Source organism: Alligator mississippiensis, chromosome 2 (assembly GCF_030867095.1).
Source record: "Alligator mississippiensis isolate rAllMis1 chromosome 2, rAllMis1, whole genome shotgun sequence".
NCBI classification, from domain to species: Eukaryota; Metazoa; Chordata; order Crocodylia; family Alligatoridae; genus Alligator; species Alligator mississippiensis.
This window is the reverse complement of record NC_081825.1, coordinates 13,738,533-13,758,775: the sequence shown is the minus strand read 5'-3', so window position 1 is coordinate 13,758,775 and position 20,243 is coordinate 13,738,533. Positions and strand designations below refer to the sequence as shown.

The 20,243-nt window shown below is 47.5% G+C and overlaps 1 protein-coding gene across 1 annotated transcript; it reads right to left on the bottom strand.

Annotated features, from left to right (window-relative positions):
* Nucleotides 1-1,497: 1,497 nt before the first annotated feature.
* On the bottom strand, nucleotides 1,498-15,230 carry LOC102571982 (immunoglobulin kappa light chain-like). The gene is made up of 4 exons (XM_059721152.1): nucleotides 15,182-15,230; nucleotides 14,427-14,752; nucleotides 13,101-13,107; nucleotides 1,498-1,853 (listed from the first exon to the last, which is right to left on the bottom strand). The coding sequence occupies exons 1-4, from the start codon at nucleotides 15,228-15,230 to the stop codon at nucleotides 1,498-1,500; spliced, it is 738 nt and encodes a 245-aa protein (XP_059577135.1).
* Between the last annotated feature and the right edge of the window lie 5,013 nt (nucleotides 15,231-20,243).

The following is a 20,243-nucleotide window of genomic DNA, read 5'->3' as shown; positions in this document are numbered from 1 at the left end:
CCGTTGCTCATGCAGCAGGAGAGAGCCCATCTGTGTGAGGTTGCTAACAGATATGCCTGGGCTTGAAAGTGGTTCCTCTTCGTTAGAGCGGAAGGGGTGGGAGCACAGGGAGACGGCTGCCTCCAGCAGAGGGGCTGAAAGGCTGGTCAGTACTAGGTCCGAAAGCCAGGGCAGCAGTTGCCTTGAGAAGGTGACTTTAGGCAGGAAATCACTTTTACATTGAATTGATCAGCACGGGCGGGGTTTAGTCCGGATGTGTCTCAGGAAGCTGTCATGCTACTGGCAATAAATATCTCCTACAAACTCAGCGTTCCCCAGTTAATAGGAAGTTTTGGGCAGATCTAGATGTTGGTAATCATCTATCTAAGTAATCAGTGCTGGAACTGGCTCTGCATCTGAGTCTGTAGAACGACTAATGTGAATTCTGGATCCTGATTCATAAAGACGTCCCAGCTAAAGACTGAGGTGCAAACTGGATATAATTAAAGAAGGACAATGCTCTCCATGCAATACAATAATACTCTTTGACTTCCCATTTGCCAGCTAGATCTGTGCCTTTACAATCATACATTTCTTCCTCTCATGAATATAAGTTTATAATAGGACTAGCAACCAGTGACATCCTTTGATTGTGTTTGCAGATTCATGTGAACAGACAAAGAAGGCAAGGTCCAAAGTCCCAAAATGCTAGAAGACCATTTTCAACTGCACATAAGGTAAAACTTTACTATCTATGCCCTCCCCTCCTTTCCTCCCAGACCTGAATGACTGGGTGTAAATGAAGAAATACTCTAAGGAAAGTAAGTATTTATGCTCTTGAGATGCAGTCAGCCTGCTGGAGGAAACTCATTGCAGGGTGAGAGATGCAGAGACCAGCCCCATGAAGTGGAAAAGGGGGACCTGGATAAAACAACTCCTACCACAGCCTCTTCAAGACTAGACAATCCACATCTTCTGACCCTTTCCCTCCTCCAAAAGGTCCATGCCCCTCATCCTGCTTGCATGCGTCAGAGAAATGCCATGTGTGGCTCCATGTTATCCTGTTAGTGGCATTCTCTGCATCTTCCATGTTGGGCGACAAGAGCATCAGGGACTTTTTTTGCAGCCTCTGCAGCCGTCCCAGCCTAGACCCAGACCTCCCTGCAGTGGCACCGCCTGTAAAGCCCCAGGCTGGACCAGCCTGCCACGGTGTTTGTGGCATGGGGAGGAAAAAGGATTGCTTGGTGTTCAGGAAGAAAATAAACATTACACTGGAAGAAGAAATGAGCCCCTAGCTCATGTGAGGTTAAATCTCAGAATTGGGAGCAAACTCCCCTGGCCTGTGCACCTGGGCTGATCGGTCCTGCAGGATGGGCAGCAGGGGCAGCGTGGTGGTATCTGTGGGTCAGACAGTGATGTGTTTGTGTCCTGGGAAATCCCCAGAGCTGGTACTGAGTGTAGCAGTTGTTCAATCAAGTGAGTCTTCAGGAAGCAGCTGTGGTGCTGGGCTGGGCAGCCTCAGGAGGTTTTTGTATGGGTTTGTATCACTGTGTGAGGTGACCTGAAGTACTGCTGACAGTAATAATCTCCAGCATCTTCAGCTGCAACACCACTGATGGTGAGAGTGAAATCAGTGCCAGAGACACTGCCGCTGAACCAGGCTGGGACTCCTGACTGTCGTGTGGAAGCACCATAGATGAGGAGCTTTGGAGCTTGTCCAGGTTTCTGCTGGTACCAGGCTAATTGCTGATAGCTACTCCAAGAGCTACTATCAGCAAGGCTGGAGCTGGCTTTGCACTTGATGGTCACTTGATCTCCTGGAGACACCGCCAGGGACTCTGGGGTCTGAGTCAGCACAATCTGCCCGGAGGAACCTAGAAGTAAAAACAAAAGTTGAAGTAACCTAGGTCTCCATTGGGCTAAGTAACCCGGCTAGACAATCTGGATGCTTTAGCAATGCTCCTTGTGTGTCTTCTTACAGAACTGAGTGAGTTTGTCTCCTGGCTGAGATGCTAATGTGCAGCCAGAAGTGCTTCTTTCCTTCTCGTCTTTTCTTCATTGCTCATCTAGAGTTACAGCCTCAGCCCATGGACATCCACGGAAAAACTTGTGTTCACTGCAGTGGGCTTTGGATGCTGGTCATGGGGATTAAGTAAGTCTTGACTCCATGGCAGTCCCTCCTTGTGAAGGGAGTGCATTTCTCTGAGCATTTTCAAGCACCCAAAAACCCACTTCCTAGGTCTGTTCATGTTTGTGAAAAGGTTGGTTTTACTATAATGAAGCTCCCAGTTTGCTGCTTACCCTGGACCCAGAGCACCACGAGGCAGAGCAGGGGAGGCAGTGATGCCATCTTGGTACGTGTGCCTGGCCTGCACCGATCACCAGTCTGGACCAAGTGCCCTGGAGCACTTATACTGGTTTGAGGCATGGAGAGGGTGTCGACCGGGTATAAAAGATGCAAATTTGGCTCAGAGATGATTTGCAAGTTGTCTATAAATAAGCTGTGAAAGGCATGTCGTGTTGAAGGGGGCAGACACAGCAGGCTCACAGAGCTCCTTTACTTTGTGCTGAGCTGGTGTTTGTCACAAGTGGGTGGGAAGAGGGTTGTGAACTAGCACTTATTTTGGTGCCAACTGTTAAACTCGTACCGGACAAGTCCTGCTGGACACACGGTCACTGCTGTGATCTCCCTGTGTTAGAGGAGCCATGGAGGAAGTGACTCCCTCCCTTCTTGCTGCTTTTATCAGTCCACACCTTAGAAATCTGGTGCAACATGAAGACAAGAGCAAGATCCCAAACACTGGCCTGCTAGTACATTTTCCAGGACATTAAGCATTTTGCATGAGGAAGACACTTTCATTGCGTTATTATCTCTCTGAATTTTGGTTCTCACACAGACAATTGGCCAGGAAATATGGTAAGGAAAATGGGGTATGATTATATGCTTTTTTTTTTTTTTTTCCTAACAGATGTCTGCAAATCGTGCATGCTTTGCTCCTCTGAATAAAAGGGAAGGTAATTACCCACAACATATTTTATTCCAGCCCCAAATAAATTTACCATCATGAATCGTACTAGCAAGTCCCAAATCCAGTAGCCAGGCCCCAAGGTCCCACCCTTCTCAAAATTTATGAGAGTTTTCTGTTTTAACAGATACTAAACCAGGGTTGGGCAATTATTTTGGGCAGAGAGCCTCCTTTCTGAGTTTTGGCAAGCCCTCAACAGCCACATGACAGGCAGTCAGGAGCCGATAAATATTCATTTTATAAATTTTTTAGGGGCCCCGCAGGTGGGATAGAATAGCCTGGTGGGCTGTATTTTGCCCACCCCTGCACTAAACTGTAGTGAGTAAAATCATATTTGCAAGGAATGTGTGTGCAAATGAAGTAGAAGTCTGAGCTGTCAAAACGTATTTTGTAATGTATGAATTCAGCATGGAATTCAAATAGATTTCCTCTCTTTCCTGTTTTGAAAATGGGAGGTACCGCTTCCCAGGATACACTGGCCCTGCAAAGTCCTCTCACAGACCCAGCCTGCCCACCCCAGCAGGGATACATAGCAAGAAATCCCAAGCTGCCCTTGTACAGGATCTCCAGCAGAGCCTGCATCTGCACGCGGCAGGGAGTTGGTGTTGGTATAGCAGTCAGTGCTTTGTAGATCTGAGTTCCTGGCTGCCTGCTATGACTAAATGTCCTGTAAGGTGGTTGGAAGGAGGAAGGGTTTCTGTACTGATGATGTGGCTTGGAAAAAAGATTCCTCCTTCCAGCTACCTTGTTGCGATGGGGTGAAAGAAGCCATTTGCATGAAAGGAAATGTCAAAAGCAACAAACTTTCTCCCTGCTCTTGAATGCAGGACAAGAAGTAACATTTCTAACTTGCACTAATAGAAATTGAGGTTGGGGATTAGGAACAACTTGATCACACTGTGGGTGGTTATGTACTGGAACAGCTTGCCTAGAGGGGTTGTGGCATCTCCGTCCTGGGAAGGTTTTAAGAGCAGGTTGGATAAACACTTGGATGAGATGATTTAGACAGGGATGATCATGTCCTGAGCCAGGGGATTGGTGGAAATGACCTTTTGAGGCCCCTGCACATGTGCTGGTGCTCAGCGTGGTCCTGAGAGGCCTTTTATGTGCCCAGCTGGTGTTCATGCTCTGTGGGTCACTCCAGTTACCAGGATGGGGTCAGGGGACATGTCTTCTCCAGTCAGGATTGGTGTGGGGTTTTTGCCTTCCCCTGTGGGAAAGCAAGAGCCAGTTGCCAGGCTCGTGTAAGAGCAGTCTCGGTGCCGGTGCATGCACGTGGCCCAAACACAGTCTCTGGATGCTGTAGAGGAGGAGGGGGTATGTTTAGTGATCTGGACAATGTAGTACCCTGTTTAAGAGTGTGCAGCTTCCCTGCCATAGAGAAGGGGCTGAAAACATCCCTGAACTATCAAGGGCTCAATGTAAGTAGTGGAAACTTATGTGACAGACTTTTGTCCTTTGCCTTGTGTGCTCAGACACAACAGAGCCAGCAGAGGAAAGGCTTGTGTCTCTTTTTAGACTGAACGAACCACCTCCCTGTGCCAATCCAAGGGAAGTAGATATGACCAAATAAGTAAAGATGAGTAATACTTCTCACTGTCCCTGGCCCTGACAGTAATGATGTCCAGCACATCGCACTGACTGGGAGAGGCATCCCTGCATCCACCCTGGATGGGCAGGGTAGCAGATCAGGTGGGAAACAGAAAGCAGAGCAGCAGATTGGCCAGGGAGCAGGGCAGGACGGAGAAAGCATAGCAACAGATCCGGCCGGGGAAATGGATTGGAGGCCACTTAGACGGGGGCTAGGGCTGAATTGTGGGATGCCTGCTGTGAGAGGTGCAGGTTCAAGTCCCCTGCAGCAGACAAGGGCTTTCAGCCAAGAGCATCCACATCCCCAGAGGGTGCCTTGTCCTAGGGTGCTGAGTAGGAAGAGGCAGGACCAGCCCCGCTCATGGGTTTTACACTTCCCTTTAGTTTTTCTTTCTTTTTTGGACAAAGCTGTTCAGAAAATCCAGCCTGAATGAAAAAGCAGCTGAGGACCAACCCAAGCTGCACTTTTGTTGAGTAAACTATTCACCCATGCTATTCCCTCTTACCCGTCCATTCAGATTAAGGCCACATCCCATGTTCCCTGAAGTGAATGAGACTCTTTCCATTGAGGGTCAGTGAGGTTTTATATTTATTTATTTATTTTTTAGATCAGGCCTTCAGTGCTTGTCCTTCCTCTTCTTATTTCTGTGATGCTAATACGGGGATTTAGGCAGGGATTTTGTTCTGATCTAAATTTAATTATTCATAGTTTTCTCGGCCCCACAAGTCTCTGAACTAGTGTTGCATTGAAGTAGAGGGACCCAAGGTTTGCATCACTCCTGAAGTTGTGCTTGGCCTTTACTCCACTGTGCTTCTAGGTTTCTCAAACCAGCAGCAGCTATAACTTGCTGCATCCCACCTTCCCTTACTTTAATTCAGGGGTGGCCAATCTGTTACATGTATGCCACAAGTGCGCAGGCAGCCTCTGTATGTGGCATGCAGCAGATGAGGGAGGGAGCAGGGAGCACAGTGCAGATAGGACAGGGAGCAGAAAGCTGAGCAGCAGATTGGGCAGTGAGCAGAGGGCAGGGAAAAAAGCAGACCAGATAAATCAGGGGAAGGAGATTGGAGTGGGATTTGAGAGAGGGGGAGAGGTTCACTTTGTGACCCCTTCTTGTTTACTTATACCCTGGATCCAGAGCACTGTGTCAAGGGAACTAAGCCAATGATCCAGGTTGCAGCTGTATTGGTCTAGAGGCAAAAGGAATCGGGACTTGTGGTAGAGGTGATATCTTTTATTAGACCAACTAGATGTTTTCAAAAGAAAAAATCATTATTTGCAAGCAAGTAGGGTGCCTGTGGCCAAAAGCTGTAAGTAAGTTATGGGCTGCCATCTCTTGGCCATAACACAGAAGTTCATGCTATCGGCTGTTTGCAGGTGATCGTCTACCCATAAACTTACCCAGACCCAGCTACAGTGTGTTCAGACATGCCCTTGGCTAATGACTGGAGTTAAATGAGATGTAATAATAGGCTTAATTAAATCAGAGTCATTACTCACTCTAGACCTGCACTTATCCCTTCTTATTGGACCTTTGTTGCAATCAGGGCCAGCATCATATCACCAGACTTTACTTACTTATTGTGATGAAGAGAAAACCAAAGATGAAGGCTGTGGCGGGGGCACAGAATGGACTTTGTTGCGACTCAGAAGTCTGTTCACAAAACCCCTGTGACACCGAACTGAACAGCACAAACAGGTTTTTCTGTCAGTCGGTATTGGTACACCTCTGTCATGCTGGATGCCTCTGTCCTAGAAAGACTATCTGGACTCAGACTCCACACTTGTGCTCCATCCAGCATCGAGTCTGAGCCCAGATAGTCTTTCCATTTGAGTCTAAATGGATAAAGAAGTTAACAGTGAATGGGTGTCGGGGTGATGCACACGAGAGAGAAACTCCAGGGGATTTATTTTTTTATAAGCATTACCTCGTGCTTCTTTATATAATTCCTATTCTTCAATTGCCCCCTTCATTCTTTCCCTGTTTTCAGTTAGTCATTTAGGCTAGGGACAGACATTACACATAAACCAGTTGAAGTGATCCCAGAAGCTTTGCAGTTCTGGGCAGGACTGTCTGCTCCAGGGCATGAGTGTGGTGTGACAAGGGGCATGGATGTCTGTGTGTGGTCATTTTGCCACTAGAAACAGGTTTTTTAGTCGAGGCAAAGGGCCAGTTACTGCTCTTAGTAACCCCAGATTTGTGCCAGTGGAGCTAGACTGGAACCTCTCAGTGCTGATAGCAGGGTCGCTGAGAGCTGGATGGGTTTCATAGATTTCATAGACATTAGGGCTGGAAGGGACCTTGGAAGGTCATCGAGTCCAGTCCCCTGCTGAAGGGCAGGAAGTCAGCTGGGGTAATAGGATCCCACCAAGATAAGCATCCAATTTTCTCTTGAAGATGTTCAATGTAGGTGCTTGAACCACCTCTGATGGCAGGCTATACCAGACCTTGGGGGCTTGGACAGTAAAGAAATTCTTCCTTATGTCCAGCCCAAAATGGTCTTGCAGTAGTTTATAACTGTTTGACGTCGTCATCCCTTGGGGTGCTCTGGTGAGCAAACGTTCCCCCAGATCCTGGTGAACATCCCTTATAAACTTATAGGTGGCCATCAGGTCCCCCCCGAGCCTGTGCTTTTTGAATTGTGGAGCCCAAAACTGAACGTAGTACTCCAGCTGTGGCCTCACCAAGGCCAAGTGCAAGGGGAGAATGATGTCCCAGGATTTGCTTGAGAAGCATCTATGGATGCAAGCCAGTGTTTTGGTTGCTTTATTAGCTGCAGAATTGCATTGAAGGCACATGTTCATCTTGTGGTCAATGATGACCCACAAGTCTCTTTCTACCGTAGTGCTAGCCAGCGTAGCACTGCCGAGCCTGTAAGGATGCTGCAGGTTTTTCCTCCCAAGGTGCAGAACCTTGCATTATTCAGTGTTGAACACCAGCAGGTTCTCATCCACCCACTTCCTGAGCCTGTCAATGTCAGCCTGGATCGCCTTCCTGTCCTCAGGTGTGGATGCTTTGTCCCAAAGTTTGGTGTTATCGAGAAACATGGCCATCCTGCTTCCGACTCCGATGTCCACATCATTAATGAAGATGTTGAACAATATGGGTCCAAGGACAGAGCCTTGGGGTACCCCACAGGTCACAGGGCACTATGATGATTGACCTCTGGGTCCAACCAAAGGTGAATTCCCCAGCCAGTGGATCATGGTGGACCCAAGCCACAATTGGCCATTTTTGCCAAGAGGTGATCATGGGATACTAGATTGAAGGTTTTTCTGAAGTCAAGATATATGACATCAATCTCTTCTCCCTTGTCCAGGTGATAGGTCACCTGGTCATAATAGGAAATGAGATTTGGTCAAGGAAGACCTACCCACAACAAACTCATGCTGGCTATCCCTCAGGATGTTATCATCAGCCAGTCCATTAAGGATGGCCTCTTTAATAAACTTTTCTAAGACCTTCCCTGGGATTGAGGTAATAGGGTTATAGGAAAAAGTGCGGAGTCTCCAAGCGGTCTGATTTCCTGCTGTATCTCCTTGTTGGAGATGTTGGGTTTTATGTGTAAAAAGCTGCCTTCCCTAGAGGAAAAAGTCTCTCTCTGTATCCTAGAGAGAGACTATTTTCCCTAACACCAACTTATTTCCTTGCTTTTGCACTGTTTGTTCCCAGTGATTCTCTAAAATGCAACAAGGGCAATTGAAATTGGATCTTGGGAAGAACTTTACCACTATGAGGGCAGTTAAGTACTGGAAGAGGCTATCTCGAGATGTTAGGGCCTCTCCATCCTCAGAATTTTTTCAGACCAAGTTAGATACTTGAACGATGAGGTTTAGATATGGATGCTCCTGTCCTGAGCAGGGGACCTGCTGAGGTCCCTTTCAGCCCTGCGAGTCTGGGGTTTTGCTTCTTGTTGCATTCATTTTCTAGAATGAGAGAGGTTCCAGATTAGAAATTATGGGCTGCCATTTCTTGGCCATAACACAGAAGTTCATGCTATTGGCTTTTTGCATGTGATCGTCTACCCAAAAGCTTACCCAGACCCAGCTACAGTGTGTCCAGACATGCCCTTGGCTAATGACTGGAGTTAAATGAGGTGTGATGATACACTTAATTAAAAAGGAAGTCATTGCTCATCCTAGACCTGCACTTATTTCCCTTCTTATTGGACCTTTGCTGTAATCATGGCCAACATCGTGTCACCAGACTTTACTTCCTTATTGTGATGAAGAGAAAGGCTAAGATGAAGGCTGTGGAGGGGGCACAGAATGGGCTTTGTTGCGACTCAGAAGTCTGTTCACAAAACCCCTGCGACACCGAACTGAACAGCACAAACAGGTTTTTCTGTCAGTCGGTACTGGTACACCTCTGTCATGCTGGGTGCCTCTGTCCTAGAAAGACTATCTGGACTCAGACTCCACACTTGTGCTCCATCCAGCATCGAGTCTGAGCCCAGATAGTCTTTCCATTTGAGTCTAAATGGATAAAGAAGTTAACAGTGAATGGGTTTCGGGGTGATGCGCACGAGAGAGAAACTCCAGGGGATTTATTTTTTTTTATAAGCATTACCTCGTGCTTCTTTATATAATTCCTATTCTTCAATTGCCCCCTTCATTCTTTCCCTGTTTTCAGTTAGTCATTTAGGCTAGGGACAGACATTACACATAAACCAGTTGAAGTGATCCCAGAAGCTTTGCAGTTCTGGGCAGGACTGTCTGCTTCAGGGCATGAGTGTCGCACCTCTCTGCTCCCTGGCTGGAGCTCCAGCAGAGACCTGCCTGACCCCTCTCCCCCCTCACAGTCCGTAGCCAGCATGTGTTATGCTAGCTAATGCTGAGAGGTGTCTGTGTAGGGCAGACAGAACAGTGTCACTTAGGGCTTTTTGGAGCTAATTAACAGATCAGCTGGTAATATTCTTTAGCCATTATGGAAAGTGGCACAATAATTACCACGTAGTGTAAGTTATAATTTCCATTGCCATTCTCCTACAATCCCCACAAAGTGTTTTGGTTCATGTCTAACTTTCACTGTGGTTGGTTTACATGGCTCTTTTAGCCTTTGCCCTGTCCATCTTTGCCTGGAATAAGTAAAATTGAATTCCCCTTGTTATTGGAAAGGTTTCCCATCAGTATTGATATTCCCACCCTCTGATTTCTTGGCGTGAGTGTAGCCCAGATTCCAGGCCCTACCTGGGTGCAGACATGGGAAGCCCTGGAGCAGATCCATGGGAGTTGTTGTAAATAAGGAGTTTAGGACCTAGATTCCTTTTCCACCAAACCCTTTCTGCACTTACGATACATCAATGACATCTTCATCATTTGGACTGAGAACCTGCAATCTCTGATTGAGTTCCACCAGAAATTCAACAGTCACCATCCCTCCATCTGATTTTCTTTAGAATACTCCAGCACCAACATCTCCTTTTTAGACACAATGATCAGTATCCAGAAGGGTAAAATACAGACCACAGTATACAAGAAACCCACAGACCAACATACATATCTGCACAGAACCAGCAATCACCCTAAACACACCAAAAAAGCTGTGATATACAGCCAAGCCCTCAGATACCACCGCATCTGTACTGAAGAGCACACCCGGGATCGCCACCTCACCAATCTTAAAAAGGCTTTCACCCAGCAAGGACACTCCTCCACAGAGGTAGATTGCACGTTTGAAAGAGCCACCTGGATACCACGTGAAGAACTGCTGCAGTACAGAAGAAAAACACCCACAAATCGCACACCGCTGGTTATGACCTATCACCCATCCCTTGAACCAGTACGGAAAATCCTCAAAAAATTGCAACCCATATTAGAAAGGGACCCTATTCTTAAAAAGATCTTCCCAGAGCCACCCATCCTAGCCTTCAGACAAGCACTGAACCTCGCCAACCTCATCACCAGAAGCAAACTTCCTCGGCCCCAGAACACACCAAAAGGATCCAGACCATGCGAGGACAAGAAATGCAAAACCTGCCCCCACATCTCCACCACCCCCACTATCACTACACCCCACAACAGAGCCATCAGCATCCCACGATCTTACAGCTGCACCTCCAGAAATGTAGTATACCTCATCCAATGCACCAAATACCCTGATGGAAGATACGTAGGAGAGACCAGACAACAACTGCGCACCAGAATGAATGCACACCGGGAATCCATCAAAGACAGAAACACTCAATTACCGGTGGGGGCACATTTCTCACAGGAGGGCCACTCTCTCTCCAATCTCTCAGTCCTGATCCTCAAGGGAAATTTACACAACACATCCCAGAGACGAGCCTATGAGCTCCATTTCATCGACCTGCTGGATACTAGAGATCAGGGACTAAACATAGACATTGGATTTTTGATACATTACAATCTGCCTGGCAACTGACTCCCCAGCCCCTGGCTTCTTCACTTGTCATCCCATCCAGGAAGAGCACACACCCACTGCTGCAGCTTCCTTAGCCTGACGAAGGGTTTTTGACCTGAAAGCTTGCTTAATAACTATTCTCCAACCATTTGGGTTGGTCTAATAAAAGATATTAAATTCACCCAAGGAAACTTGTCTGCCAGATTCCTGTAATGGCATTTACCAGAGGGGGCTGGAAAAGTGAGCTCGGTTGGTGATTTGTCGGGTGCCGATACTTACGTTGACATTATAACTGTGTCTGTCAACCTGATGTCACTGCTTTGATCTCCCTGTGGCTGGGGAGGTGCAGCTGCAGGTCACCCTTTTACCTCCTGCTCCTCTCTCATTCTTGTGCTAGAAGTCCTGGAGCCGTGAGGCTCTGAACTCTGAATTTCCTCAGAGCTGAACAAGTAACTTCTCCAGCAATATTCTTAATTTTTGGTTTTGCATGAGGATACTTCCCCAAGGTTTATTCGTTATGGCACTTAGGATGCTTCTGAAGGCAAAAACATAAGAGACCCTTTTTTTTCAGTGTTTTTTCTTTTATTCTGTGGCTGTCTCTAGGAGTCCTGGATGCTTTGATTCCCTAAATGTAAAGGTGAAAGGAAGCTCAGCAGAGAATTACTCTAAAGCTTCTGAGGGAAGGAGTCGCACATAATGAGAGTAGTTCCCAAGTATAATAATGTATAAGAAATGTACCAGAAATGGGCAATCCCCAACATCTCACTGTAAGCATGGGATGCCCACAGCTGGGGATCTACAGGACTATTGTAATGTTGTCCTGCCCACTAAGTCACGCTCCAAGTTATCCTGGTAAAGGTTCTCAAGCAGTCTTTGTCTCCCCTCCAGTGTCTTGTTATTAATACGATCTTGATGCTTTGTAGATCTGAATTCCTGACCGTTAGTTGTGATGAAACAATGCGTGACTAGTGGCCAGAGTACAGGTGTTGGAGCTGAAGATGTGGCTGCTGAAAATGTCCCCGTTGCTCATGCAGCAGGAGAGAGCCCATCTGTGTGACATTGTTAACAGATATGCCTGGGCTTGAAAGTGGTTCCTCTTCGTTGGAGAGGAAGAAGTGGGAGTACGGGGAGATGACTGCCTCCAGCAGAGGGGCTGAAAGGCTGGTCAGTACTAGGTCCCAAAGCCAGGGCAGCAGTTGCCTTGAGAAGGTGACTTTAGGCAGGAAATCACTTTTACATTGAATTGATCAGCATGGGGAGATTTAGTCCAGATCTGTCTCAGGAAGCTGTCATGCTCCTGGCAATAATCATCGCCTACAAACTCAGCGTTCCCCCTGTTGACTGTGAGATGAAATCACTTCCAGATCTACTTCTGTTGGCCTGGACTGACCTGGTTAAAAGGACAGTTAATAGGAAGATTTGGGAGATCTAGATGTTGGGAATCATCTGTCTAAGAAATAAGTGCTGGAACTGGCTCTGCATCTGAGTCTGTAGAAAGACTAATGTGAATTCTGGATCCTGATTCATAAAGACGTCCCAGCTAAAGACTGAGGTGCAAACTGGATATAATCAAAGAAGGACAATGCGCTTCATGCAATACAATAATACCCTTTGACTTTCCATTTGCCACCTAGATCTGTGCCTTTACAATCATACTTTTCTTCCACTCATGAATATAATAGTTTATAATCGGACTAGCAACCAGTGACATTCTTTGATTGTGTTTGCAGATTCATGTCAAAGACAAGTTCCAGACCATGATATACGGCCTTGTAAGGCAAGTACCTTGTTAATATGAATGCTTACACAAGCCACCAGCAGTCAGATGAACTAAAATGATGTGATCATCTGCAGGGCTCTGAGGTGTTAGGTGCTAATCAGTAAATGAGGGAGAGGGGGACAATTTATTTGTAGCCACTCACAGCAACAGAGAAAGATCAGCCTGCTCTAAGTATCCTGGGTGTCTTGCCCCATTCTCTTTGTCATGGACTAAATCTGCCCTAGGAAGATGCGAGGAAAGCTTTTTAGTCCATGGGATTGGCTCTGGTTTAACTAGCTTGTTTAAGCCATGGCAGCTACTGGAAGGAAAGGGGATTCGATAAATGGGGAAAAAATGTGGATCCAGCCCCGTGGATGTTACTTGCATCCTGCATAGATCAGCAGAGAATTAATTCACAGAGCTCATATTTCTGAACGTATGCAACTTCTTACTATATTTACTTTGAATGACATTTGGATTTCAGATGGTTGCATTTGTAGGGGAAGTGCTGCCGTCTGTTGGCTGTTAATTGGAAGCTCAACTTCAATGGTTTCATCACCTACTGCATTCTGTCTAGGGCTGAAAATCCCCGGGAGATGCCCAGTGCTCAAACTTTTGTTTTGTCATGAACACGGATAAAATGTCAGCACGTGGAAGTTGTTCCAGGATAAAATACATATCGTATGCTTTAGAACATCAGAAACATTTGAAAATGAAACATGGGACTCTTCAGTCTCGAGAAGCGGAGGCTCAGGGGTGACGTGGTGGTGGCCTACATGTATATAAAGGGTGTGCACCAGGAACTGGGAGAAGTGGGGTGCCCTGGTGAACAGACAAAAAAGACAAGGTCCAAGGTCACAAAATGCCTGAAGACCATTTTCAACTGGACATAAGGAAAAACTTCTTTACTATCCGTGCCCTCCCCTCCTTTGCTCCCAGACCTGAGTGACTGGGTGTAAATGAAGAAATACTCCAAGGAAAGCAAGTATTTATGCTCTTGAGATGCAGTCAGCCTGCTGGAGGGAACTCATTGCAGGGTGAGAGATGCAGAGACCAGCCCCATGAAGTGGAAAAGGGGACCTGGATAAAACAACTCCTACCACAGACTCTTCAAGACTAGACAATCCACATCTTCTGACCCTTCCCCTCCTCCAAAAGGCCCATGCCCCTCATCCTGCTTGCATGCGTCAGAGAAATGCCATGTGTGGCTCCATGTTATCCTGTTAGTGGCATTTGCTGCATCTTCCATGTTGGGCGACAAGAGCATCAGGGACTTTTTTTGCAGCCTCTGCAGCCGTCCCAGCCTAGACCCAGACCTCCCTGCAGTGGCGCTGCCTGTAAAGCCCCCGGCTGGCCCTGCCTGCCACAGTGTTTGTGGCATGGGGAGAAAAAGGGATTGGTTGGTGTTCAGGAAGTAAATAAACTTTACACTGGAAGAAGAAAAGAGCCCCTAGTTTAGGTGAGGTTAAACTTCAGACTTGGGAGCAAACTCCCCTGGCCTGTGCACCTGGACTGATCTGTCCTGCAGGCTGGGCAGCAGGGGCAGCGTGGTGGTATCTGTGGGTCAGACAGTGACGTGTTTGTGTCCTGGGAAATCCCCAGAGCTGGTATTGAGTGTAGCAGTTGTTCAATCAAGTGAGTCTTCAGGAAGCAGCTGCGATGCTGAGCTGGGCAGCCTGGGGAGGTTTTTGTATGGGTTTGTATCACTGTGTGAGGTGAGCTGCGGGACTGGTGACAGTAATAATCTCCAGCATCTTCAGCTTCAACACCACTGATGGTGAGAGTGAAATCGGTGCCAGAGCCACTGCCGCTGAACCGGGCTGGGACTCCCGACTGCTGTGTGGAACCACCATAGATGAGGAGCTTTGGAGCTTGTCCAGGTTTCTGCTGGTACCAGGCTAATTGCTGATAGCTACTCCAAGAGCTACTATCAGCAAGGCTGGAGCTGGCTTTGCACTTGATGGTCACTTGATCTCCTGGAAACACCGCCAGGGACTCTGGGGTCTGAGTCAGCACAATCTGCCCGGAGGAACCTAGAAGTAAAAACAAAAGTTGAAGTAACCTAGGTCTCCATTGGGCTAAGTAACCCGGCTAGACAATCTGGATGCTTTAGCAATGCTCCTTGTGTGCCTTCTTACAGAACTGAGTGAGTTTGTCTCTTGGCTGAGATGCTAACGTGCAGCCAGAAGTGCTTCTTTCCTTCTCATTTTTTCTTCATTGCTCATCTAGAGTTACAGCCTCAGCCTGTGGACATCCACGGAAAAATTTGTGTTCATTCCAGTGGCCTTTGGATGCTGGTCATAGAAATTCAGTACGTCTTTTGACTCCATGGCAGTCCCTCCTTGTGAAGGGAGTGCATTTCTCTGAGCATTTTCAAGCACCCAAAAACCCACTTCCTAGGTCTATTCATGTTTGTGAAAAGAATGGTTTTACTATAGTGAAGCTCCCAGTTTGCTGCTTACCCTGGACCCAGAGCACCAGGAGGCAGAGAAGGGGAGCCAGTGATGCCATCTTGGTATGTGTGCCTGGCCTGCACCGATCACCAGTCTGGACCAGGTGCCCTGGAGCACTTATACTGGCTCTGAGCATGAGGAGGGCGTTGACCGGGTGTAAAACATGCAAATTTGGCTCAGAGATGATTTGCAAGTGATCTAAAAATAAGCTGTGAAAGGCATGTCGTGTTGAAGGGGGCAGACACAGCGGGTTGATGGAGCCCCTTCACTTTGTGCTGAGCTGGTGTTTGTCACAAGTGGGTGGGAAGAGGGTTGTGAACAAGCACTTATTTTGTGCCAACTTGTTAAACTCGTACTGGACAAGTCCTGCTGGACACACGGTCAGTGCTGTGATCTCCCTGTGTTAGAGGAGCCATAGAGGAAGTGACTGCCTCCCTTCTTGCTCCTTTTATCAGTCCACACCTTAGAAATCTTGTGCAACATGAAGACAAGAGCAAGATCCCAAACTTTGGCCTGCTAGTACATTTCCCAGGACATGAAGCATTTTGCCTGAGGAAGGCACTTTCATTGCATTGTTATCTTTTTAAATTTTGGTTCTCACACACACAATCTGCCAGGAAATATGGTAAGGAAAATGCGGTATGATTTTTTGGTTTTTTTTTCAACAGATGTCTGCAAATCGTGCATGCTCTTCTCCTCTGAATAAAAGGGAAGGTAATTACCCACAACATTTTTTTTTATTCCAGCCCCGAATAAATTTACCATCATGAATCATACTAGCAAGTCCCAAATCCAGTAGCCAGGCCCCCAAGGTCCCATCCTCCTCCAAATTTATGAGAGTTTTCTGTTTTAACAGATACTAAACCAGGGGCAGGCAATTATTTTGGGCAGAGGGCCGCTTACTGAGTTTCGGCAAGCCCTAGAGAGCCACTTGAGAGGCAGCCAGAGGCATATAAATATTAATTTTTATACATTTTTTAGGGGCCCCGCAGGTGGGATAGAATAGCCCGGCGGGCTGTATTTTGCCCACCCCTGCACTAAACTGTAGTGAGTAAAATCATATTTGCAAGGAACGTGTGTGCAAATGAAGTAGAAGGCCGAGCTGTCAAAACGTATTTCATATTGTATGAATTCAGCATGGAATTTAAATAGATTTCCTCTTTTTCCTGTTTTGAAAATGGGAGGTACCGCTTCCCAGGATACACTACCCTGCAAATCCTCTCACAAACCCAGCCTGCCCACCCCAGCAGGGATACATAGCAAGAAATCCCAAGCTGCCCTTGTACAGGATCTCCAGCAGAGCCTGCATCTCCACGCGACAGGGAGTTGGTGTTGTTATAGCAGTCAGTGCTTTGTAGATCTGAGTTCCTGGCTGCCTGCTATGACTAAATGTCCTGTGAGGTGGTTGGAAGGAGGAAGGGTTTTTGTACTGAAGATGTTGCTTGGAAAAAAGATTCCTCCTTCCATCTGCCTTGTTGCGATGGGGTGAAAGAAGCCATTTGCATGAATGGAAATGTCAAAAGCAAGAAACTTTTTCCCTCCTCTTGAATGCAGGACAAGAAGTAACATTTCTAACTTGCACTAATAGAAACTGAGGTTGGGGATTAGGAACAACTTCATCACACTGCGGGTTGTTAAGTACTGGAACAGCTTGCCTAGAGGGGTTGTGGCATCTTCATCCTGGGAAGGTTTTAAGAGAGGATTGGATAAACACTTGGATGAGATGATTTAGACAGGGATGATCATGTCCTGAGCCAGGAGATTGGAGGGAGCGACATTTTGAGGCCCCTGCATGTGTGTGACCAAATACGTAAAGATGAGTAATACTTCTCACTGTCCCTGGCCCTGACAGTAATGATGTCCAGCACCTCGCACTGACTGGGAGAGGCATCCCTGCATCCTCCCTGGATGGACTGTCCTGGCCCAGGCTGGGGCTTCAGTGTAACAAATGGACTCCGCGTGCGAGTTCAGGAGCTTCTCCAGCGATTTGGTTGTCTCTGCAGCACCCCAGCGACTGCCAGCAAGGCATGTGGGACTACCTGTGGGGGCACGAGCTGATCCTGGCTTCGTGAGGAGTGCAGGAGATGGAGACAGCTGTCACATGGGTATCATGGTTGTATCTAATGTGCTGCTGTCTTGGGGCAAACCCACAGCTCTTTGTGTCTTAGGCCATCTTGTAAGGTGCTAGCATTGCTTTTTTGACACACAGTACTTCACAGCAAGTATGTTGTGTCATGCTCAGGGGAAGGGTCAGGTCCTGCTCTGTGCTGCTCCAGATGGATACCACAATGGAGTTGACACTGGTATAACCGAGAGCAGACAAGGCTTTAGAGTCCAGTGCCAAGTTCCCGTCATGATTTCAGTCACTGCCACCTCTCACTGCGGGAATCTGGACATGATGAGAGAACAGGCTTGTGGGCTGACAAGTGCGAGGGCTCCCAAACTCAAGTTACCTGTTGACCTGGCGATCTCTTCTGCTGGCACTCCTACTAGGCAGAGGAAGCAGCTGTTTCATTGAAGAAAAGGTCAGTGTGAAGAACAGAGAGGCTTTGGACCCACGAATGCAAGTGGGGGTGCTGTTAATGAAAACAGAGCTGGCCAGCGTTCTTGCTCTGCAGGGGCGGCGTGTGCACGTGGGTGTACCATGGGGTAACATGGGAAGTGACATGCTGCCTGCTTTTTTTTGCAGTAACTTGATGAGTCCATGCCCATGGATTCAGAGATTTTGAGATGAGAAGGGATACTTATGATCATTTCACCTCACGTGCTGCATAACTCAGGCCGTGGGATTGTTCCCAGTAGCTCCTGAGTGCCTTCAGTCCTGTCCTCTCTCCATGGGAATGTCCTGAATGTCACCTTCCCCATCTTGTCCAGAGGGAGTTTGTAATTCATGTTCCGAACCTAAAACCCCATTAAGTATGTCAATGCAGAATGTGTCATGGCAATGTCTTTGACATATAAAGACTGCTGTTTTCTATGGAGAGATTTAAATAATGCACATTACAGTCACTAGACTCAAATCTGATATCCGTTTACTCATAAACATTGTTGACGTGAGATTTGGTTAACACTCCAGGACAGTTAGTTGTATCCTGCAGAGGATTTGCATAGTTAGACCGTGCCCGGTGTTTTCTGTTCTTGTGTTTCCTCTCTTCACAGTGCGAAGTCAGCATTGCCAATGCTCCAGTGAATAAGACACAGGCTGCCCTCTCTTGGACACAGTGTAAAAATACATTATCATCTAGTGTGACACTAACACTAAGGATAACCAATTTCTTCAAACATATACCTAGCGGAACAGGCGTGGTTAAGTGATGTGTTAATGAAAATGTGGAGGTTTATTCATTAACATGCCTGAGTGATACCTGCCGTTGTATCAATAAAGATATTCATAGATTGTGAGGGCCTGGAAGGACCTCGAAGATCAGCGGGTCCAGTCCCCCTACACTAGGCAGGAAGACAACTGGGGTCAAGTGACCCCAGGGAGGTGACTGTCTGGTCTCCTTTTGAAGATCTCCATGGTAGGTGATTGCACCACCATGGGAAGGAGTTTAGTCCACAGTCTGGATACCCTGAAGTACTGAACCGAAGCATTTATAACAACTCAGAGAAGCAGGGAAATCTCCATGACTGTGAACTATGCAAATCTGGGTCAGAGATGAACATTGGTTGCTGAGCCGTGTCGTGGGCAAAGGGGAGGGAGCCCCGTGAAGGCGGGCAGCTCAGTCCCTGGGGATGGGCTCGCAGGGCACGTGCCAGGGCTGCAGGAACGGTTCTCCGCTGATGGTTTTTGCTTCGGGGCTGATTGATGTCAGTGTTATACTAGATTTCTCCTCGCCACAGCAGTGTAAGTGCTTCTTTCTTTTAGAAAAAGAGACTAGCTAGAAGTGGTCTGTTTCCATCTGAACAGGTGTTGAAGCCTTCAGCATATTAGTGAGAAGCCTGACTTACTCTTATCAAGTTTCAGGCTGCAAAACCACTTGGTTTTTATTGCTTTTCCTTTGGCCCCTGAATTTAAGTGTCAGCAAGAAAACTGAGTTTTGATACAAACCACTGATGGATTTTTTTTTTGGTTTTTTTTTTGTGCTCAGCGTAACTCCCCGCCCCCCCTAAATCTTCAAATACTGTGTCCCAGATTTCACTTTAGGACTTTGTAACAGAAGAAATGGATGTTTAGGGCTAGGACTAGGCACTGTGAGCAAAAGGACGAGGAGGAGCTGACACCCATATCGCCCTTGTATCCCACACCTCAGAGTCTGGGGCATGCGGGAGAGCGAGGGTTGGTGATTAGCTGGCAGAGCTAATCAAACACTAGCATGCATCTCCCACTGCATCCTGAGCAAGGCTAAGGATGTCATCTTCCCGCTGTACTCAGCCTTGGTGAGACCACAGCTGGTCTTGATGGCCACCTTGCTGGGGTCATTTGATCCCAGCAGCTTTCCTGCTCAGCTGCACGGGGGCTGGACCCGATGATCTGTAAGGTCCTTTTCAGCTCCAAACAACTATGAATCTATGGTGCCCTTTGCTCCAGGGGATTTGAACCTATATTTCCCACAAGGCAGCTGTACGGATGGCTTAAATATTTTGTACAACCAGAAGCAGCATTAGCAAGATGGTATGAGAGGCACCCAAACAGACCACCCTACAGAGCAGGGGTGGCCAGCCTGTGGCATGGGTGCCACAAGTACCACCGTCAGCCCCTGTGTGTGGCATGTGACAGATCAGGGAGGAGGCAGGCAGCACAGTGGCAGATAGGACAGGGAGCAGAAAGCAGGGTAGCAGATCAGGTGGGAAACAGAAAGCAGAGCAGCAGATTGGCCAGGGAGCAGGGCAGGACGGAGAAAGCATAGCAACAGATCCGGCCGGGGAAATGGATTGGAGACCACTTAGACGGGGGCTAGGGCTGAATTGTGGGATGCCTGCTGTGAGAGGTGCAGGTTCAAGTCCCCTGCAGCAGACGAGGGCTTTGAGCCAAGAGCATCCGCATCCCCAGAGAGTGCCTTGTCCTAGGGTGCTGAGTAGGAAGAGGCAGGACCAACCCCGCGCATGTGTTTTACACTTCCCTTTTGGT